Source organism: Ixodes scapularis, unplaced genomic scaffold (assembly GCF_016920785.2).
Source record: "Ixodes scapularis isolate PalLabHiFi unplaced genomic scaffold, ASM1692078v2 PGA_scaffold12__126_contigs__length_90152505, whole genome shotgun sequence".
Classification (NCBI taxonomy): domain Eukaryota; kingdom Metazoa; phylum Arthropoda; class Arachnida; order Ixodida; family Ixodidae; genus Ixodes; species Ixodes scapularis.
Genome location: NW_024609838.1, coordinates 15,059,822 through 15,074,828, shown reverse-complemented (window position 1 = coordinate 15,074,828; position 15,007 = coordinate 15,059,822). Strand labels below are relative to the sequence as shown.

Sequence of the window (15,007 nt, the reverse complement as noted above, 5' to 3'; positions counted from 1 at the left end):
CAATAAAAGTAGACTGTTCAATTGATAGATATAGTAGAAATGACTAGCTAAAATAATTATTGACAAGTTAGATAACGCTACTTTCCGTGGCGTACAATGTAGCTAATTTTTCTATTTGCGCTTTTTTTAGGCGTAAGTCCATGTTGCATTTGCGACGTAAGTATGCTATGAAAGTGCCGGTCGTTTCCCTGGGGAACTTTTGGACCACGTGGTATGCATGGAAATGAGAAATAAAGCATCCCTTTGTATGTCAGCTATACCCGCTGATATTTTTAATCAACTGGTTTCAGGAAAACTGGGGATTCATGTCATGTTGATACACTCTTCATGTGTGTCGTGCGACTCGGCGGACATTACATGGGTGAATAACCGTGGCAACATCTTTTTAAGTAATTAAAATCCGTAAATTTACTTTTTTTATTATTGCTGTTTTAGAGGCAGTCGTTGTTGGAGCCTAACACAATTAAAACTATTCACGAAACAGCAAGGGGCTTTAAGATATTTATTTATCAAATTTCGCACTTTTTTCCTCGATTCAAGAACCATGCGCGGCAGGGGCGGGCGAAGTGGAGAGTGAAATTAGCAGTTTTGACATGTCATATCGGTGATGGCATGTTTGTTTGTGTTAGCGAGAACGTCTCATACTGGAGTTCTATGCATTATTTAATTTTCTAGTGAAGTTACAACCCTCATAAAGTGCTGTCGCATTCAGCATGAAGGAAGTTGCACTCTTTGGAAAGCGTGCCTTTGGTGGATGCTCCAGCATCATACTTCCAACGGTTCGACTGAAGGGAATACGTAAGAATAGCATCCTGCGCTCTGTCCAGTGCGCTGTTTTTAATCAGGCGACGAAAGGCAGAGTTTTAGCTTCGAATAACCCAAAACTCGTCACCTTTTCGCAACTTGTTTCAGTTGGGCTAGAGTTTATTCATAGCCCCTTTAAAATTGAAAATTCAACATGGTCAGTTACACTGCCAATTAAAGAAGCTAATTAGACAACGTACTGTGTCGTTTATTTACTCATCTAATGTCCACCGAGCCCCACAAATATTCTGTGAAAACGGCATCGGCCTATCTATCGCGTTTTTTGTGCGTTGCTGTATATATACCCGTTATTATAATTTGAGTACACCGACTGCAAGCGCTGAAAGTAGACCTTTAGTATACTTAAGTGCACTTTCGGTATACTGATTTTGAACTACTTGTTACCGTGGGCACTACGATTCTACTACATGTACTAGTTTTGTACGGACGAGTATACTTTCAGTCCACCGCCATTTTTACTGGAAGTATACTTTAAGTACACTTAAAGTGTGCAATCAGTACAACGGCCGCACTGAAAGTATACTTTTAGTATACTTCAGTACACTTCGAGTGTACTGATTTTGAACGACTTTTCGCTAAGCGATAGCTGGCTAGCGGTAGAGTATATTGCGCCAACTTCATTTCTGCACGCCTAGCATACGTTCAAGTTTTTTGTATGAACATTTATAGAAACGGTGAAAAATCACTGTCAATATTCCGTTGGCCATCACAGCTGCACAGTGGAAATTTGGCTTGTGTGGTACAACTGCTAACCTGCGCTCATTAACGTGTTTCAGACAGCAGGGATCATACGAACATCTAGAGGATACATTCCTGGTATTTAGAGTCTGCAGAGCAAACTTTCGCGCAACCTGTGGCGATTTGTTTTTGTCTCGACAAAAAATAAAATGTTATCTTCTATCCTAATCACACGATAACTTGATAATAATTAAAATAACCTACAAACAAAACATGCGCCCAGGTTATAGAAACGCTTGGCCACCGAACTCCCCCGCATTACAGAGAAGCCACACCTCAAAGTTGGAAAAGCACGCAGCGAAGTGACACTCGGAATTCTGCGTTTTGCCAGCTGAAGCGCAGGATATCTACCCTTCTTGCCGTCTAAACGGCAATACAACACGATCACTACACATAAAATGAATCAAATATAGTCTGCCTTAGGACGGCGTCTGGTAATTCCGCTGTAGATGGGCAATTTTGCAGATGCAGTACAACTTTGTCATGTTCAACTTCTACCTGGGGTCTTGAAGGCGCATCACACAAAAGCAGTGATGGCGGTAACGCGTTATTTTTATCGGTAACAAAGTAATGATGACAAACCTATGTTAGTTGTTTCGAGCAATGGTACTTCTCCTTTCCAAAACTTCAAACAAATTACACTTCAACCATCGTTTTTCTAGACGCCAAATCACCAATTGTGTCAATCACACTACATACCTTCAAAATCGGAACCGAAAAGAATATAAGGTAAACATGTTAAGTTCCTTAAGGACATAATGCTTCTCAAAACATGGCGCTTTTGCAGGCTTTTTTATCTGTAACGTTAACGCGTTCCTTTTATTGGACTGTAACGTAGGTGAGTATCGCGTTCCTTTTATTTGCCACTAATGAGTAGCGTATTTCGTTACTTTTTTTGTGTTTGTGTAACGTCTACAACATTGTGCAGCGGTGCCCTAGGCAACCCGGAGATAATCAGAAGCGGGTCTATGCGTCACCCAGGGCCGACGTGCGACAAGGACTGGGCCATGGAACGCGTGCCGGGCAAGGAGCTGAGGGGCTTCGACGAACGCGTGGTGTCCGGTGTGCCTAGCTGTCAGCGTTGCCAGGAGCTCTGCCTGCACGAGTCCTCGTTCCCGTGCCGGTCCGGGGAGTTCGACGCGAGGGCCCGGGAGTGCCGCCTCAGCGTCCAGGACAGGAGGGCGCAGCCGGCCGCCTTCGGACCCGCGCAGGGGCCGCACGTCCACTACTTCGAGAACCTCTGCTTGCCGCGTGAGCATCCCGACGGGAGCGTTGCAGAGTGGCAGGACTTCACATTGTTCTCGCATGCTTGCAGCACGTGAGCTTTCTTCACTCTACTGGATGACAAGACTGACGGGGAGTGATGGATATCGCACTCCGATTGCCTGTCCACTAATAATCAGAGGATCCGAATGGCTACTCTTTTTTATTCATGAGCTGCGAATTACGATAGCTGTCTAACGCGCTCTGGTATCAATCGTCCTCATTACCACTGATCAACTGATTGAAACTTCTATCAGTGAAAATCGGACAAGACCTTTAATGATTCACCAGACTTTTTTTTTTACACGACTCTTCCAAACTAACCTTTTATATCGTTGGTAAAAAAAAAAAATTTCTCAGTCTATACGTTTGCTTCCCGAACTCACGAAGAGCATCTGGCTCGCCCCATCAAAAAAGTGATTTTTTTTTTTACCACACAGGAATTTTTAGTGTGCAATTAAGAATTTTAGAAGGTGCCTACCCTGACGAGTTTACGCAGGTCATTGCGGGCACTTTGGCAGAGATTAACCTGTCAGCTGGAGATGAGCAGATCAAGCACTCTGCATCGATGCCATCGAATCGGCTTGTCATTACTCTTTCCGCAGGCTGTTGTTGTTTCTCCTATTCTAGAACCATCCTCGATACAATCCCGGCGTACGACGTACCCGAACGACCCGTCAGTGATCATCACCTGTCCACCTTCGCAGAGCCCTCTGGCAGCAACTGTGACTTCGATCTGCACAAGGACGTGGACCTGCGGAGGCCCGACCAAGTGCGTAGTGCGTTCAGCGCCGACCAGTGTCGCTCCATGTGCGAGTCCTGCCAGGAGTTCGCTTGTCGGAGCTTCAGCTTCTCGCCCACCACGGGCCTCTGCTCCATGTCTGGAGACGACACCGTCAGCATCGGGGGCTTCGCGCTACGCGTCACTCCCGGCACGGGATACTACCAGAAACCGTCCTGCCCCGACCGTAAGTGCGCACCTCACTCAAGAAGCACCGCGAGCGAGCAGGGCCAATATTATGTACGCCCTTCCTCAGGGAAAGCAAACAGAGGCGTCCCTCCTCAAAGACAAGAACAGTACATGGTATTGCTAACCTTTCCACGTAGGACAAGTTGATTGAAATTATGGGAAGGCAGACAGATTACCCTTAACCGGTAATCCTAACCGTCTGCTCCAAGTGGGTGACCCAGTGTTGTCCATGTTCTCCGGAGTCAGCAACTGATCCTTCTCATTTTGAGAAGGCAGTGACGCTAAGGCATGTAAATTAAGATAAAGAAGTTAGCCTCGACTGATGCCCCCAACTGGGTTGACCCGCCACAAGAAAGCCCAGAGACAGGACAAGAGTCATCGTTTCTTCTTAACTAGGTAGTCAATGACACGATCGGATGTGAAGGTAGCGAGGTCAGCCTGAGCAAATAGATGGTGCGCTACACTGCACAGGTGAAGGAGTCCGGGGATGAGGGGATAAATTGCGGGATGCCGACATCCACTGTGTCAAGCATTCTGATGATGACCGTTGACGTGGCTTTAACCGAGCGTATCTTTTGTCTTTACTCGGAACCGGCAGCAGTCCAGTTGTCCTGCACGCGGGAGTCCATGGCCCTGACGCTGCGCACCAAGGATCCGTTCGGCGGTCGCATCTATCCTCGGGACGAGACACCCGGCTGTGAGGTTCAGGGCCGCGGTCTGAGAGAGACGACCCTGGTGATGGGACTCCTCGATCGGCGCTGCGGAGTCTCCGAGGACGTAAGTGCCGCCTCGTGACAAGAAGAAAAACAATTAGCAGCCACCTTCATCTTTGAAGTCCTGTAATGCATCAATTGCAGTATTTAAGGCGCCTCGTCAGCCTAAGAATAGTCATCGTAGGCCTTCACGCCTCGGGCAAGTTTACGTACCTTCAAACACGCTTGTAAATTATAAAACCAAAATAACTAAGATTTCATCGGGATATAAATTCGAGAAGCTCAGATTTTGATCCACACATTTTTGTTTCATCACTCAACGAAACCTGTGACGTAACAAGATACTACAGGCACTAGTCGTGACGTCACGCCTTTTTCGGTTCGTCTCGTTACCAACATCGCGCCACTCTCCTTAGATGTATGTCGGACAAACTGGCAGATGTCACAACGATCGGCTGCGAGAGCGTCAAAACAACACAAACAAGACTGACTCTGGCCATCTAGGGATTCACTGCCGAGACTGTTTTTTTGTGATCCCTAGTTCACAAAATGTAATAAATTGGAGCGAAGTGGTGACCCTTTAAATAGAAAAAGCATTATTGAGACCGAGAGGATTGCCACGACTCTATGAGAAGTGTATCAGCGCCCTTCCGTTTCTTTATCCACCAGAGAATTATACCAGGTGTCCAAGTAGTCAATCTGATGAACGCAAATTTCCAAAATATGTTTCGTTTCGTTTCTTTTTTTGTATGGTTTTGTTTCTATTGCGAATTCGGGTGGTCAATCGCCGACGATCCCTTACCGGCGGCACCGGTAACCAAAACCGCGCCAGCGGCATACCACGTGACCCTTTCCACCCGAACACAAGGCGCCGGCAACTGGCGTTTTCTCGTTTGCCTGGGTCGCGCGTGAGCTTTGTTAATTTTATGGTACAGTGGGCACCATGTATGCACCAGCAATATATATATTCGGACTCTGAGTTGTTAGTAAACAAAAGCAACTCCACAATATCTTTTTTTTTTTTTTTTTTTTTTTTTTTAATATCGGCATTACTACACTCCGTACAAGTCCTATACACCCAATGCCTTTTAGGTCATGTTGACGAACATTTTTTCTCTGTAATTATTTGGAATGTTTCTGTCATATATAATCATTTCGTTCGAAAGTATGTGCTTTTCTTACTGAACTAGACTTAATAAAACCAATAAAATTACATTTTATATACGTTTTTTTCTAGTACTTAAATGTTAGCTTTTTTGGTGTATTAAAAAATGTGTAACACAAAAACTGCTAGGCGCGTATTTTTAATATTTTTAGTTCTGGTGCGGTACTTTTCAACACCTATGTGGGTTTTAGGAATAAAAGAATCAATGCTCTATATTGGCAGGTTAAGGAAATAATGGCACCTATGTACTGAAAAACACTGTTTCGAGATAATTGGGTTTAAAGTAAAAAGACGGGTGAATAACAAATTGTTATTGGTACCAACGCACTCAGAGTCATTTCTTCAATAACCACCAATTTGGAAGTCATTGTTAGAGCCATGTCTTTGCTTTTTGGCTTGTAGCCTCGCTTTCCGAGCCGGGCCCCCTCAGGAACCTGTCGTGTCATTCGGTCGGCAAATTATATTCGAGTGAATTCAACTTCCCTCAGCCGCTTGATGGTGTTCCACCCAAAGTTCAATCCACAGGACTTTAAAATATTGTCTCGTGCGATGCTAGCACCATTGGATGAAAGAACAGCATCCAATGTCCCCATTTTGTCATTAAAAAACGCAGGAGCTTAAAAGTACACATGTGAAGAAAAAAAAAAACCGTGCACAGCCTTGGTTAAAAAAACAACAACTTTGCAATGGTTGCAAGATGATTTTTAAGATGTAGATCATTCTGAAGAAGCGTCTAAATGTGGTGTAATATATTTTTTTAATTCTTGATAAATAAAGAGCATATCCCAAAAGGGGCCGTGGTCACTTGCTACTTGTTTCTGGAAAAAAGTGATTTTAAGCCGGAAATATAACTTCTATGAAAAGTGTGACGATGAAAAATGCACCAAAAAGAAATTAACTTCAAATTGCAGAAGAACTAAGTTTTTCTTTTTTTTTTTTTTTTTTTTGCTTTTTACTTTGTGACCCTAAAATTACAGACTTAATAGGATGGCAGATCAATAAATATCTGTGGTGCACCTGCGTCAAGTTTTAATATGCTTTGTTTTGATTTCTGAAGACCTGTAGCCATTTTAAAGGCTCTGAATGGCATACGAGCGTCGCTGTGTATATTCTATTTCTTGTTCTTTTTTCTTTTCTGGAATCCTCAGTTTTTTTAATGCGCGTACCACTTTGAGATTGTGTTGCGCGTTCAAATGTCGAGTAGCAGTATTATGAATACATTTTATTTTTACAGCGGAGTAATAATACGCTGTGTCCTAGAGCAAACTGGCCTTGTGCAAGTTTCCTGTAAAATATTTTATCTTTATCTTCGTTGTTTTTTCTATCTTTTCTTGGAGCACAAAGGGGTGCCGGTCCCAATGGCTTCGTTTTCTACTCGAACATATAAGCGGGCAGTGTTTCGTCTGGTTCCTTTTCCCGATTCGGATATGACGATACCGGATACAGTCTGACAAACAAGCTGCCCGACCTCTTGGAGCTCTGTCTTGCCGGCACACGCCTGAGAAGCGCCACCCGAACGGTGCGAACCCACCCACGACCTACTGTAATCTGAAGTCCCTTTAACGACAGCCAATACAAATGACAAGGCACATTCCTCTGGAACAAAATGGCGGCATTCAGTTCAAACCTCTGCCACCTCTGCTGTGCGCTTCATTCGCTTCCTAAAACCCGCACCGTCACGCAGTCGGCGCTTCAAAGAATGTCGCTACTTGTATACGAAGCTCTTATCTAGGGACTTTACTGTAATCTAGAGTTCCTGTATAGGCTTCCTACGGGAGCCAGAGTTGCGCGTTCATCCCCGTAGAGTCGTCTTTCCTGCACGGCATAGCGGCGCCGCGTGTTCGAGGTGCGCGGCGCGTTCAAAAGCAGGGGAACGTACGGCGGGGCGCGTGCAACGTCTACTTTCCTGCACGGCACTTCATTCGTCTTCTTACGTGATCGTATCTCGGCGAATAGCGGCGCGGCGGCACGTGGAAAACAGACGCGCAACTCTGGCTCCCGTATGGAGCCTATACAGACACTCTACTGTAATCCTTTACCGAGCGCCCCCAATGGCAAAGCGAGGCACCTCATCGGCGACATCGTCTCCCATAGGGAGCCATTCTGTGGGCAGGCGAGGATTACAATAGGTCGTGCAAAGGCCAGCCTTTCACCACGCGAACGCCCTCGTCAAAAAAGCGACAAAATATTTTGCCAGAAAATGACCACCCGAATTAGCCATTACCAAGATGTAGAGGAAACGTGAGTCGGCGCTGTGTTTGTCCTTCTATGTGTCCTCTACTTGTGTCCTCGTTTGTTACGTGCTGTTGTTGCTAATATGAACCGGAAATGGCGTTGAGCGACGCGACGCGGCCGACGCGATGGCAAGACCGAGGAGGAGGAGGGCGGAGGAAGAAGAGCCCTAAAGAGACGGCGTCTTGATTCTGCTACGTCACGGCTCGTTTATCGAGGGAGTTGCAATGCCGGAATTTCCAGAGGCATTTTATACGCTTTATTGTTCAAATCGCGAGGTGAAATTCTGTGGATACTTCCACGACGAGATTCTGATATTTGCCACAAGGTTTTTTGTATAAAACTAACGACCCCCATTTTAGGCTAGAGAAGCCGGAGCGGTCGTTTAAATTTGCTTAGGAAACATTAAACAGTCGTTTCGGGGAGTGAAGAAGAACCTATGCTTTGATCAATTTTGCCGCTAAATTTAGGAGAGAAACTAGGGAATTGTAGTAGACCGTTTTTCTCCTCCGCTACGGTATCCCTGAAGAAAACGACGCAGCTGCGCAGGCGCGCCGCCAGCCTTATCTGCATAGTTCAAGGTCTTGTGGCGGATTACAGAGCGCTATCCGGGTGCTTAGCGGGTTGCGGAAACGGTCTACTACAATTCCCCATTGACGGTGCATAGGTCACGCGAAGTCTTCCCATATGTTCAGTGGAGAAACTTAATTGATGTCTAGGTGAAGTCACGTGACATCAATTTTTCCGCTAAATTTAGTGGGGAAAACTGATTCGATGCATAGCTCAGGTGACGTTTCCCGCTAAATTTGGCGGAAAATGCACGGCCGGACTCACAGACGGCAGGAATTTTGGGATTTGGGAAAAAGAAAAGCGAACAAAACTGATGACTTTCATGATGGTGATAGGTCTGAATCCTTGGAGCCAGAGCGTGTTGTGTTCCTCAAAACGTTCATTAACATCGTCTACAACTACTTGTTCTATCCAGCGGTCAATTAGACGGTACAATTCGCACCTGTCTCGTTTACAGGATCGCGGTCGCTTCACGAGTACCATCGTGATCCAGCATCACCCGGTGATCCAGCAAAAGGGGGACAGGGTCGTGAAGCTCTTCTGCGTCTTCGACACGGCAAATCGCACCGTCACCAACACGTACAAGGTCCTGGTCGGGTACGTTCTTCTTTCGGTCATCCTTGGAACACCTCCTCTTCCTTATCCTTGGAACATCTCCTCTTCCTTATCCTTGGAACATCTCCTCTTCCTTATCCTTGGAACATCTCCTCTTCCTCCGCGGAAAGCAAGTCGTCTGCATCTTGCGCAGGAGTTGTGGTGACGTCAGAACGACACCGAGCTCTGATTGGCTAATTTGATTCAAAAGGATAGTGGGCAGGTGTGTACCCGCTATTTCTTTCCAATCAGCCAATAAGAGATCGGCGTTCTGACATAATGGGAACCCCTGTGTAAGAAGCAGAAGCAAGGATCACGCTGACGAAGGTAGGAGACAGAAACTCACAACTATTTTAACTATAGCCGGCCACCATGCTTTAGTGGCGCCCATCGTACGAACCTTCAGCCTCGTGATAACACGGATCCCAAAAGACTAACGTTGCTTCGTGACCCTGTTCCTTGAGAGTGTCTGAATGCGCGGTCCACGGTCCGGGCTGCAGGGGTGCCGGGTCCTCCGGTCGGTCTCCCGGCGTGGTGAACGCCACGGCCCCTTCGCCCAACGTCCGGCTCCGGATCACAGACCGGAGCGGAGCAGACGTGGCCGGCGCCAGGCTCGGGGACGAGCTCTTCCTCAGAATCGAGATGGACGACGACAGTGAGTATCCCTCCAGACGTGGACTGTACTCATTACAAGCAGATCGAATTACTTGATTACTTTTTGGGGTACTTTTATAATCATTTTAATGCATTCATTAGGACGTAATTACAAGAGTAATCCGGCTACCTATGTAAGCCCTAAGATTACCTGACCGGTACTATTAACCCCTCCTATCTCCCTTTCTTCTCCCTTCGTTCCTACGAGGTACAAATACTTCGAAGGATAAAACATCTAACGTAAACGTCTGGGCTAGTTGGTATTTCATGATCAAAAATTAAAACAGCGCGAGGACACGGACAAGAACAAAAAGGTAGACGAACAAGGCGCCTTGTTCGTCTACCTTCTTGTTTTTGTTCCTGTCCTTGCGCTGTTTTCATTTTTAATGATAAAACATCGAGGACGGTGATGGAAACAGGGCTTCTTTCCGTCCCCGTCCTCGATGTTTTCCTCTTTTCAAGTATTCGTATCCATTCAACAACACGCTCGTATTCAATTGTTCCTATAAGCTTCCTACCAACAAATCCAGAAAACCATTCTCCACCAGGAGGAAGCTTGTTGACAGAAATTGTTGGATTAAGAAGATAAGTTGTTTATAATTCGGTGATTCTAATCCAATAACGGACACTACAAAAAAACCAGTTTTCAAACTGGTAGAAAAAAAAATATGTTGTTTTGAGAATCCAAAGTAATCGAAAATGTAGCGGTTACTTGTCCAAATAACGGCATTTGCTTCTCAAGTGTAATCAAGTAATCTAATTTAATGCTGTTCTTTTTACCAAGAGTAATTGTAATTGTAATAAATTACATCTTTAGAGTATCGTGTATAAGAGGGAGCCCCTCTATCGATATACCTTTTTTCGAAAGTCGCGTGCCGATAGTTAGAAGATAGAGAGAAAATCTTCATCGACGGACAAACACCTTTTCCGGCGCTCCCCGAGCACGCTGTGAAGGTCGACACCGACGAGAAAGCACAGACTGAGGTGAGAGAGCATCACGGGAGAGGTGACTCAGCGAGAGTTGACCCCTTGGTGACCCATTGTTGACTCAAAGAGAGTCGACTCGTTGGGCAATTTTGCAAAAACGTACGCACACGATTGTGGAAAATGGCTCAATGGGTCAACTCTCCTATTCTTCGTTTTGAACTTGACGCAGCAGACGCTACGAGATGGGCTCAATCAAGCAGCGCCAAAAACGCAAATCATTGGGCATTTTCTGTTTGTGATTGGTCCAGCGATAATTTTCTTCTAAGCTACACAGAAACGTATTGTAACCATTGCAAATCATTTTTTTCTTTAACGCCGTAGAGTCAGAGATGTAAATATCGTTTCATGGTCCCTAAAGATTCCACATCTAGTCTGCTCGTCTTTTCAAGTATCACTCATCCCGATCCAGGTGTGTTTGGAATCTTCGCCCGAAACCTGGTAGCCACCAGCGGTCAGAACGACGACTCCATTGTACTCATCGATAGCGCCGGGTGAGTTTACAACATTCAACCTTATTTGTAAGAACTGACAGATGACACAAATGGGCAGATATTCGTTACAGCCGCGCTGCTAACGGGGCACAAGGCGGATCTGGTCATATCTGCCCAATATTTTAATTTCTCGCATCTTGATTACTATGAGCTTAGAGTAGATATTCGAATTTACATTGAAAATGTAAAAAAAAAAAAATTAAAAATCGTGGATTTTTTATGCATTTATTTTTGCACGACACCTCGAATGGTCACATTGTATGTTTCTGTATGAGGATGTTTAAAGACTGCCCGCGAAAACAGAGCTGGGTGATCCTGGAAAAAGAAGTCACTTCCCATTGCTCCGACAAACGCACTAAAAGAAACGCAAAGAAAAAAAAACGGCAAAAGATAATTAAGGCCAAAAAAATCAGAACCATAAAAAAAATAACAGTGGAATTGTGATATATCTCCGTCGGATAAACCTTATTCATCGCGCATACACGATATATATATATATATATATATATATATGTATATTGTCACGGGTGGTGGGTCGTGACCAATAAACAAGAAATAAACAGAAATAAATAAACGTTTAATGTGGCGAACTTGTGCCAAAAATAAAGAAGGAAACAGAAGAAAGCAGAGCGTCGCGGGCGTCGAAGTCGGCGTGTCAGAAGGATCGAGCGCTGGGGCGAGACTGACTCGACAAGGTCGCGGGCGGCCTCTTATCTAGAGTGAGTCAGTATCTCGAAGATTCGGCGGAGAAGGTTCGAGCGTAGCGCGCTCGGGGCGAGAATGAACAAGCACTTTCTAGAACAACAAAAACAGGGATGAACGATAGTTATGTCCGCAGCAAGAGTGAACGAGAACTTTCTACAAGTCCGTGACCCTGCGCGCGGCATTATCCCCCCCTTTAAAAAGTGCATCGTCCCGATGCAGCACAAAACGAAAAACAACAAACAAAAACAAATCCAAAACAAAAAGGCAGCAGAATCGCGAGCCGCAGTTCACAGTTCACTCGTCGACGAGAGTGGAAAGTTCTATCGTTCGTAATACGGCTTCAGCCGGACGACGTGCACCACCTCGGGTCGCGGCTGACGTCTTGCAGATGGGCGCGTTCCGTCGGGGAGGACTTCGTAGTTAAGATCACCTAGGCGACGAAGCACTTTGTAGGGTCCAAAGTATCGTTTCAGCAATTTCTCACTGAGGCCGCGGCGACGGATGGGCGTCCATACCCACACCCTATCTCCGGGCTGGAAGTGGACGTCCCTGCGACGAAGGTTGTAGCGGCCGGCGTCGACGCGTTGCTGGTCTTGAATCAGGAGTCGGGCGAGCTGGCGAACTTCTTCGGCGCTTTGAGCAACCGCCTGGGCGTCGTCGCTCTCGTTGTGAGATGGCTCATGGGGCAGCATGGCGTCCAGCATGGTCGTTACCTTCCGACCATGTACCAGCTGGAAAGGGGTGAATCCAGTGGTCTCTTGAACCGCCGTATTGTAGGCGAACGTGACGTAGGGCAGCACCTCGTCCCACGTCTTGTGCTCTACGTCGACGTACATAGAGATCATATCGGCGATTGTCTTGTTGAGTCGCTCCGTCAGCCCGTTGGTCTGCGGGTGGTACGCAGTTGTACGACGATGGCTGGTGTGACTGAGTCGGAAGATTTCTTGGGTCAGTTGTGCCATGAACGATGATCCGCGATCTGTAATCAGAACTTCTGGAGCGCCGTGCCGGAGGACGATGGACTCAATGAAAAACTTGGCAACTTCCACAGCAGTCCCCGAAGGAAGAGCTTTCGTTTCGGCGTACCGCGTGAGATAATCTGTGGCGACGATGATCCAGCGGTTCCCCGACGTCGAAGGCGGAAAAGGACCAAGTAGATCCATTCCGATCTGCTGGAAGGGTGCAGTTGGAGGAGAAATAGGCTGCAGGAGTCCGGCCGGCCTCGTCGGAGGTTTGTTGCGTCGCTGGCACTCGTGGCATGATCGTGTGTACAGGTGGACGGTCCTGGGGAGCTTGGGCCAGTAATACTTTTCACGAATACGGGCCAGTGTCCGGCTGTATCCAAGGTGTCCGGACGTCGGGTCGTCGTGACATGCTTGAAAGATCTCCCCTCGAAGGTCGGTCGGTATTACCAGCAGCCACGGCGAGTTGTTGTTCCCGAAGTTCTCTTTGTAGAGTACACCTTGTCGAATGGTGAAGGTCGGCACGGCTCGTGAGAAAACACGGGGTACGGTACCGCCGCGCCCTTCCAGGTGCTCGATTAAGGCTCGCAGCTCCGGATCGTCTCGTTGACGTCGTGCCATGTCATCGGTGTTCACTGCCCCTAGAAAGCACTCCTCATCATCGTCGTCGCTGCTGCCGGAAGGTGTTTCGACAGGGGCCCTGGACAGGCAGTCAGCGTCGCTGTGCTTGTGTCCTGACTTGTAAACCACAGTCATGTTGAACTCTTGTAGCCGGAGGCTCCATCGAGCGAGGCGTCCTGGCGGGTCCTTGAGGTTCGCAAGCCAGCAGAGCGAGTGGTGGTCCGTGACTACGCGGAACGGGCTTCCGTACAAGTACGGACGAAACTTCGTGATTGCCCAGACGACCGCAAGGCATTCTTTCTCAGTCGTGGAGTAATTTCTCTCTGCCTTGGACAGTGTCCGATTTGCGTAGGCGATGACTCGTTCGGTGCCTTCTTGTACTTGAACTAGTACCGCGCCAAGTCCTGCGTTACTTGCGTCAGTGTGAATCTCGGCGTCCGCATCCTGATCGAAATGTCCAAGAACCGGAGGCGTCTGGAGTCGTCGCTTCAGCTCGTCGAATGCCTGCTGCTGTTCCTCGGCCCATTCGAACCTCTCGGCGTCCTTCGTGAGGTTTGTGAGCGGTGCGGAAATCCGTGCGAAATCCCGAACGAAGCGACGATAGTAGGCGCAAAGTCCAAGGAATCTTCGCACGGCCTTTTTGTCTGTCGGCACTGGAAATGACGCGACGGCGCGAGTCCTCTCAGGGTCTGGGCGCACGCCTTCGTTGCTAACCACGTGACCTAGAAACTTCAGTTCGTCATAGGCGAACCGACACTTTGACGGCTTGAGGGTGAGTCCAGCGGTCCGTATGGCTTGAAGAACAGCTCGGAGTCGTCGCAAGTGCTCGTCGAAGTCGCTGGAAAACACCACGACGTCATCGAGGTAGACCAGACAGCTCTGCCACTTCAGTCCTGCCAGTACGGTGTCCATAACACGCTGGAAAGTTGCTGGCGCCGTACATAGTCCGAAGGGCATTACCTGGAACTCGTACAGCCCATCCGGCGTGACGAAAGCTGTCCTCTCTCGGTCCCGTTCGTCGACTTCGATCTGCCAGTAGCCGCTCTTCAGGTCCATCGATGAGAAGTATCGAGAGTGGCGCAGCCGGTCTAACGTGTCGTCGATTCGGGGAAGTGGGTAGACGTCTTTCTTCGTCACCGCGTTCAGCTGCCGGTAGTCCACGCAGAACCGAAGCGTTCCGTCCTTCTTCTTAACCAGTACGACTGGAGAGGCCCACGGACTGCTTGATGGCTGGATTATGTCGTCGTTCAGCATCTCTTGAACTTGCTCCTGGATCACCTCCCTTTCTTTAACGGAGACTCTGTACGGTGATCGATGCACAGGGCGCGCGTCGTCCTCGGTAATGATGCGGTGCTTCGCAACGGCTGTTTGGCGTACCTTCGACGACGTCGCAAAGCAGTCACGGTATTCGGCGAAGAGGGTAATCAGCTGCCGTCGTTTTGGGTCCGGAAGCTTAGGGTCGATGTCGAGTTGCGCTGGCGACGTACCGTCTTGCTGAGGTGGCGAAGATTCATCAG

General features: G+C 47.5%; 1 protein-coding gene across 1 annotated transcript in view; it reads left to right on the top strand.

Annotated features, from left to right (window-relative positions):
- Nucleotides 1-15,007, top strand: part of LOC8034991 — a 47,284-nt gene that overhangs the window by 26,121 nt on the left and 6,156 nt on the right. Inside the window, exons 4-9 of the mRNA XM_042289327.1 lie at nt 2,545-2,814; nt 3,534-3,794; nt 4,395-4,573; nt 8,934-9,073; nt 9,571-9,725; nt 11,121-11,202. Coding sequence (XP_042145261.1) covers nt 2,545-2,814; nt 3,534-3,794; nt 4,395-4,573; nt 8,934-9,073; nt 9,571-9,725; nt 11,121-11,202 — 1,087 coding nt within the window. The remainder of the gene's footprint in view (nt 1-2,544; nt 2,815-3,533; nt 3,795-4,394; nt 4,574-8,933; nt 9,074-9,570; nt 9,726-11,120; nt 11,203-15,007) is intronic.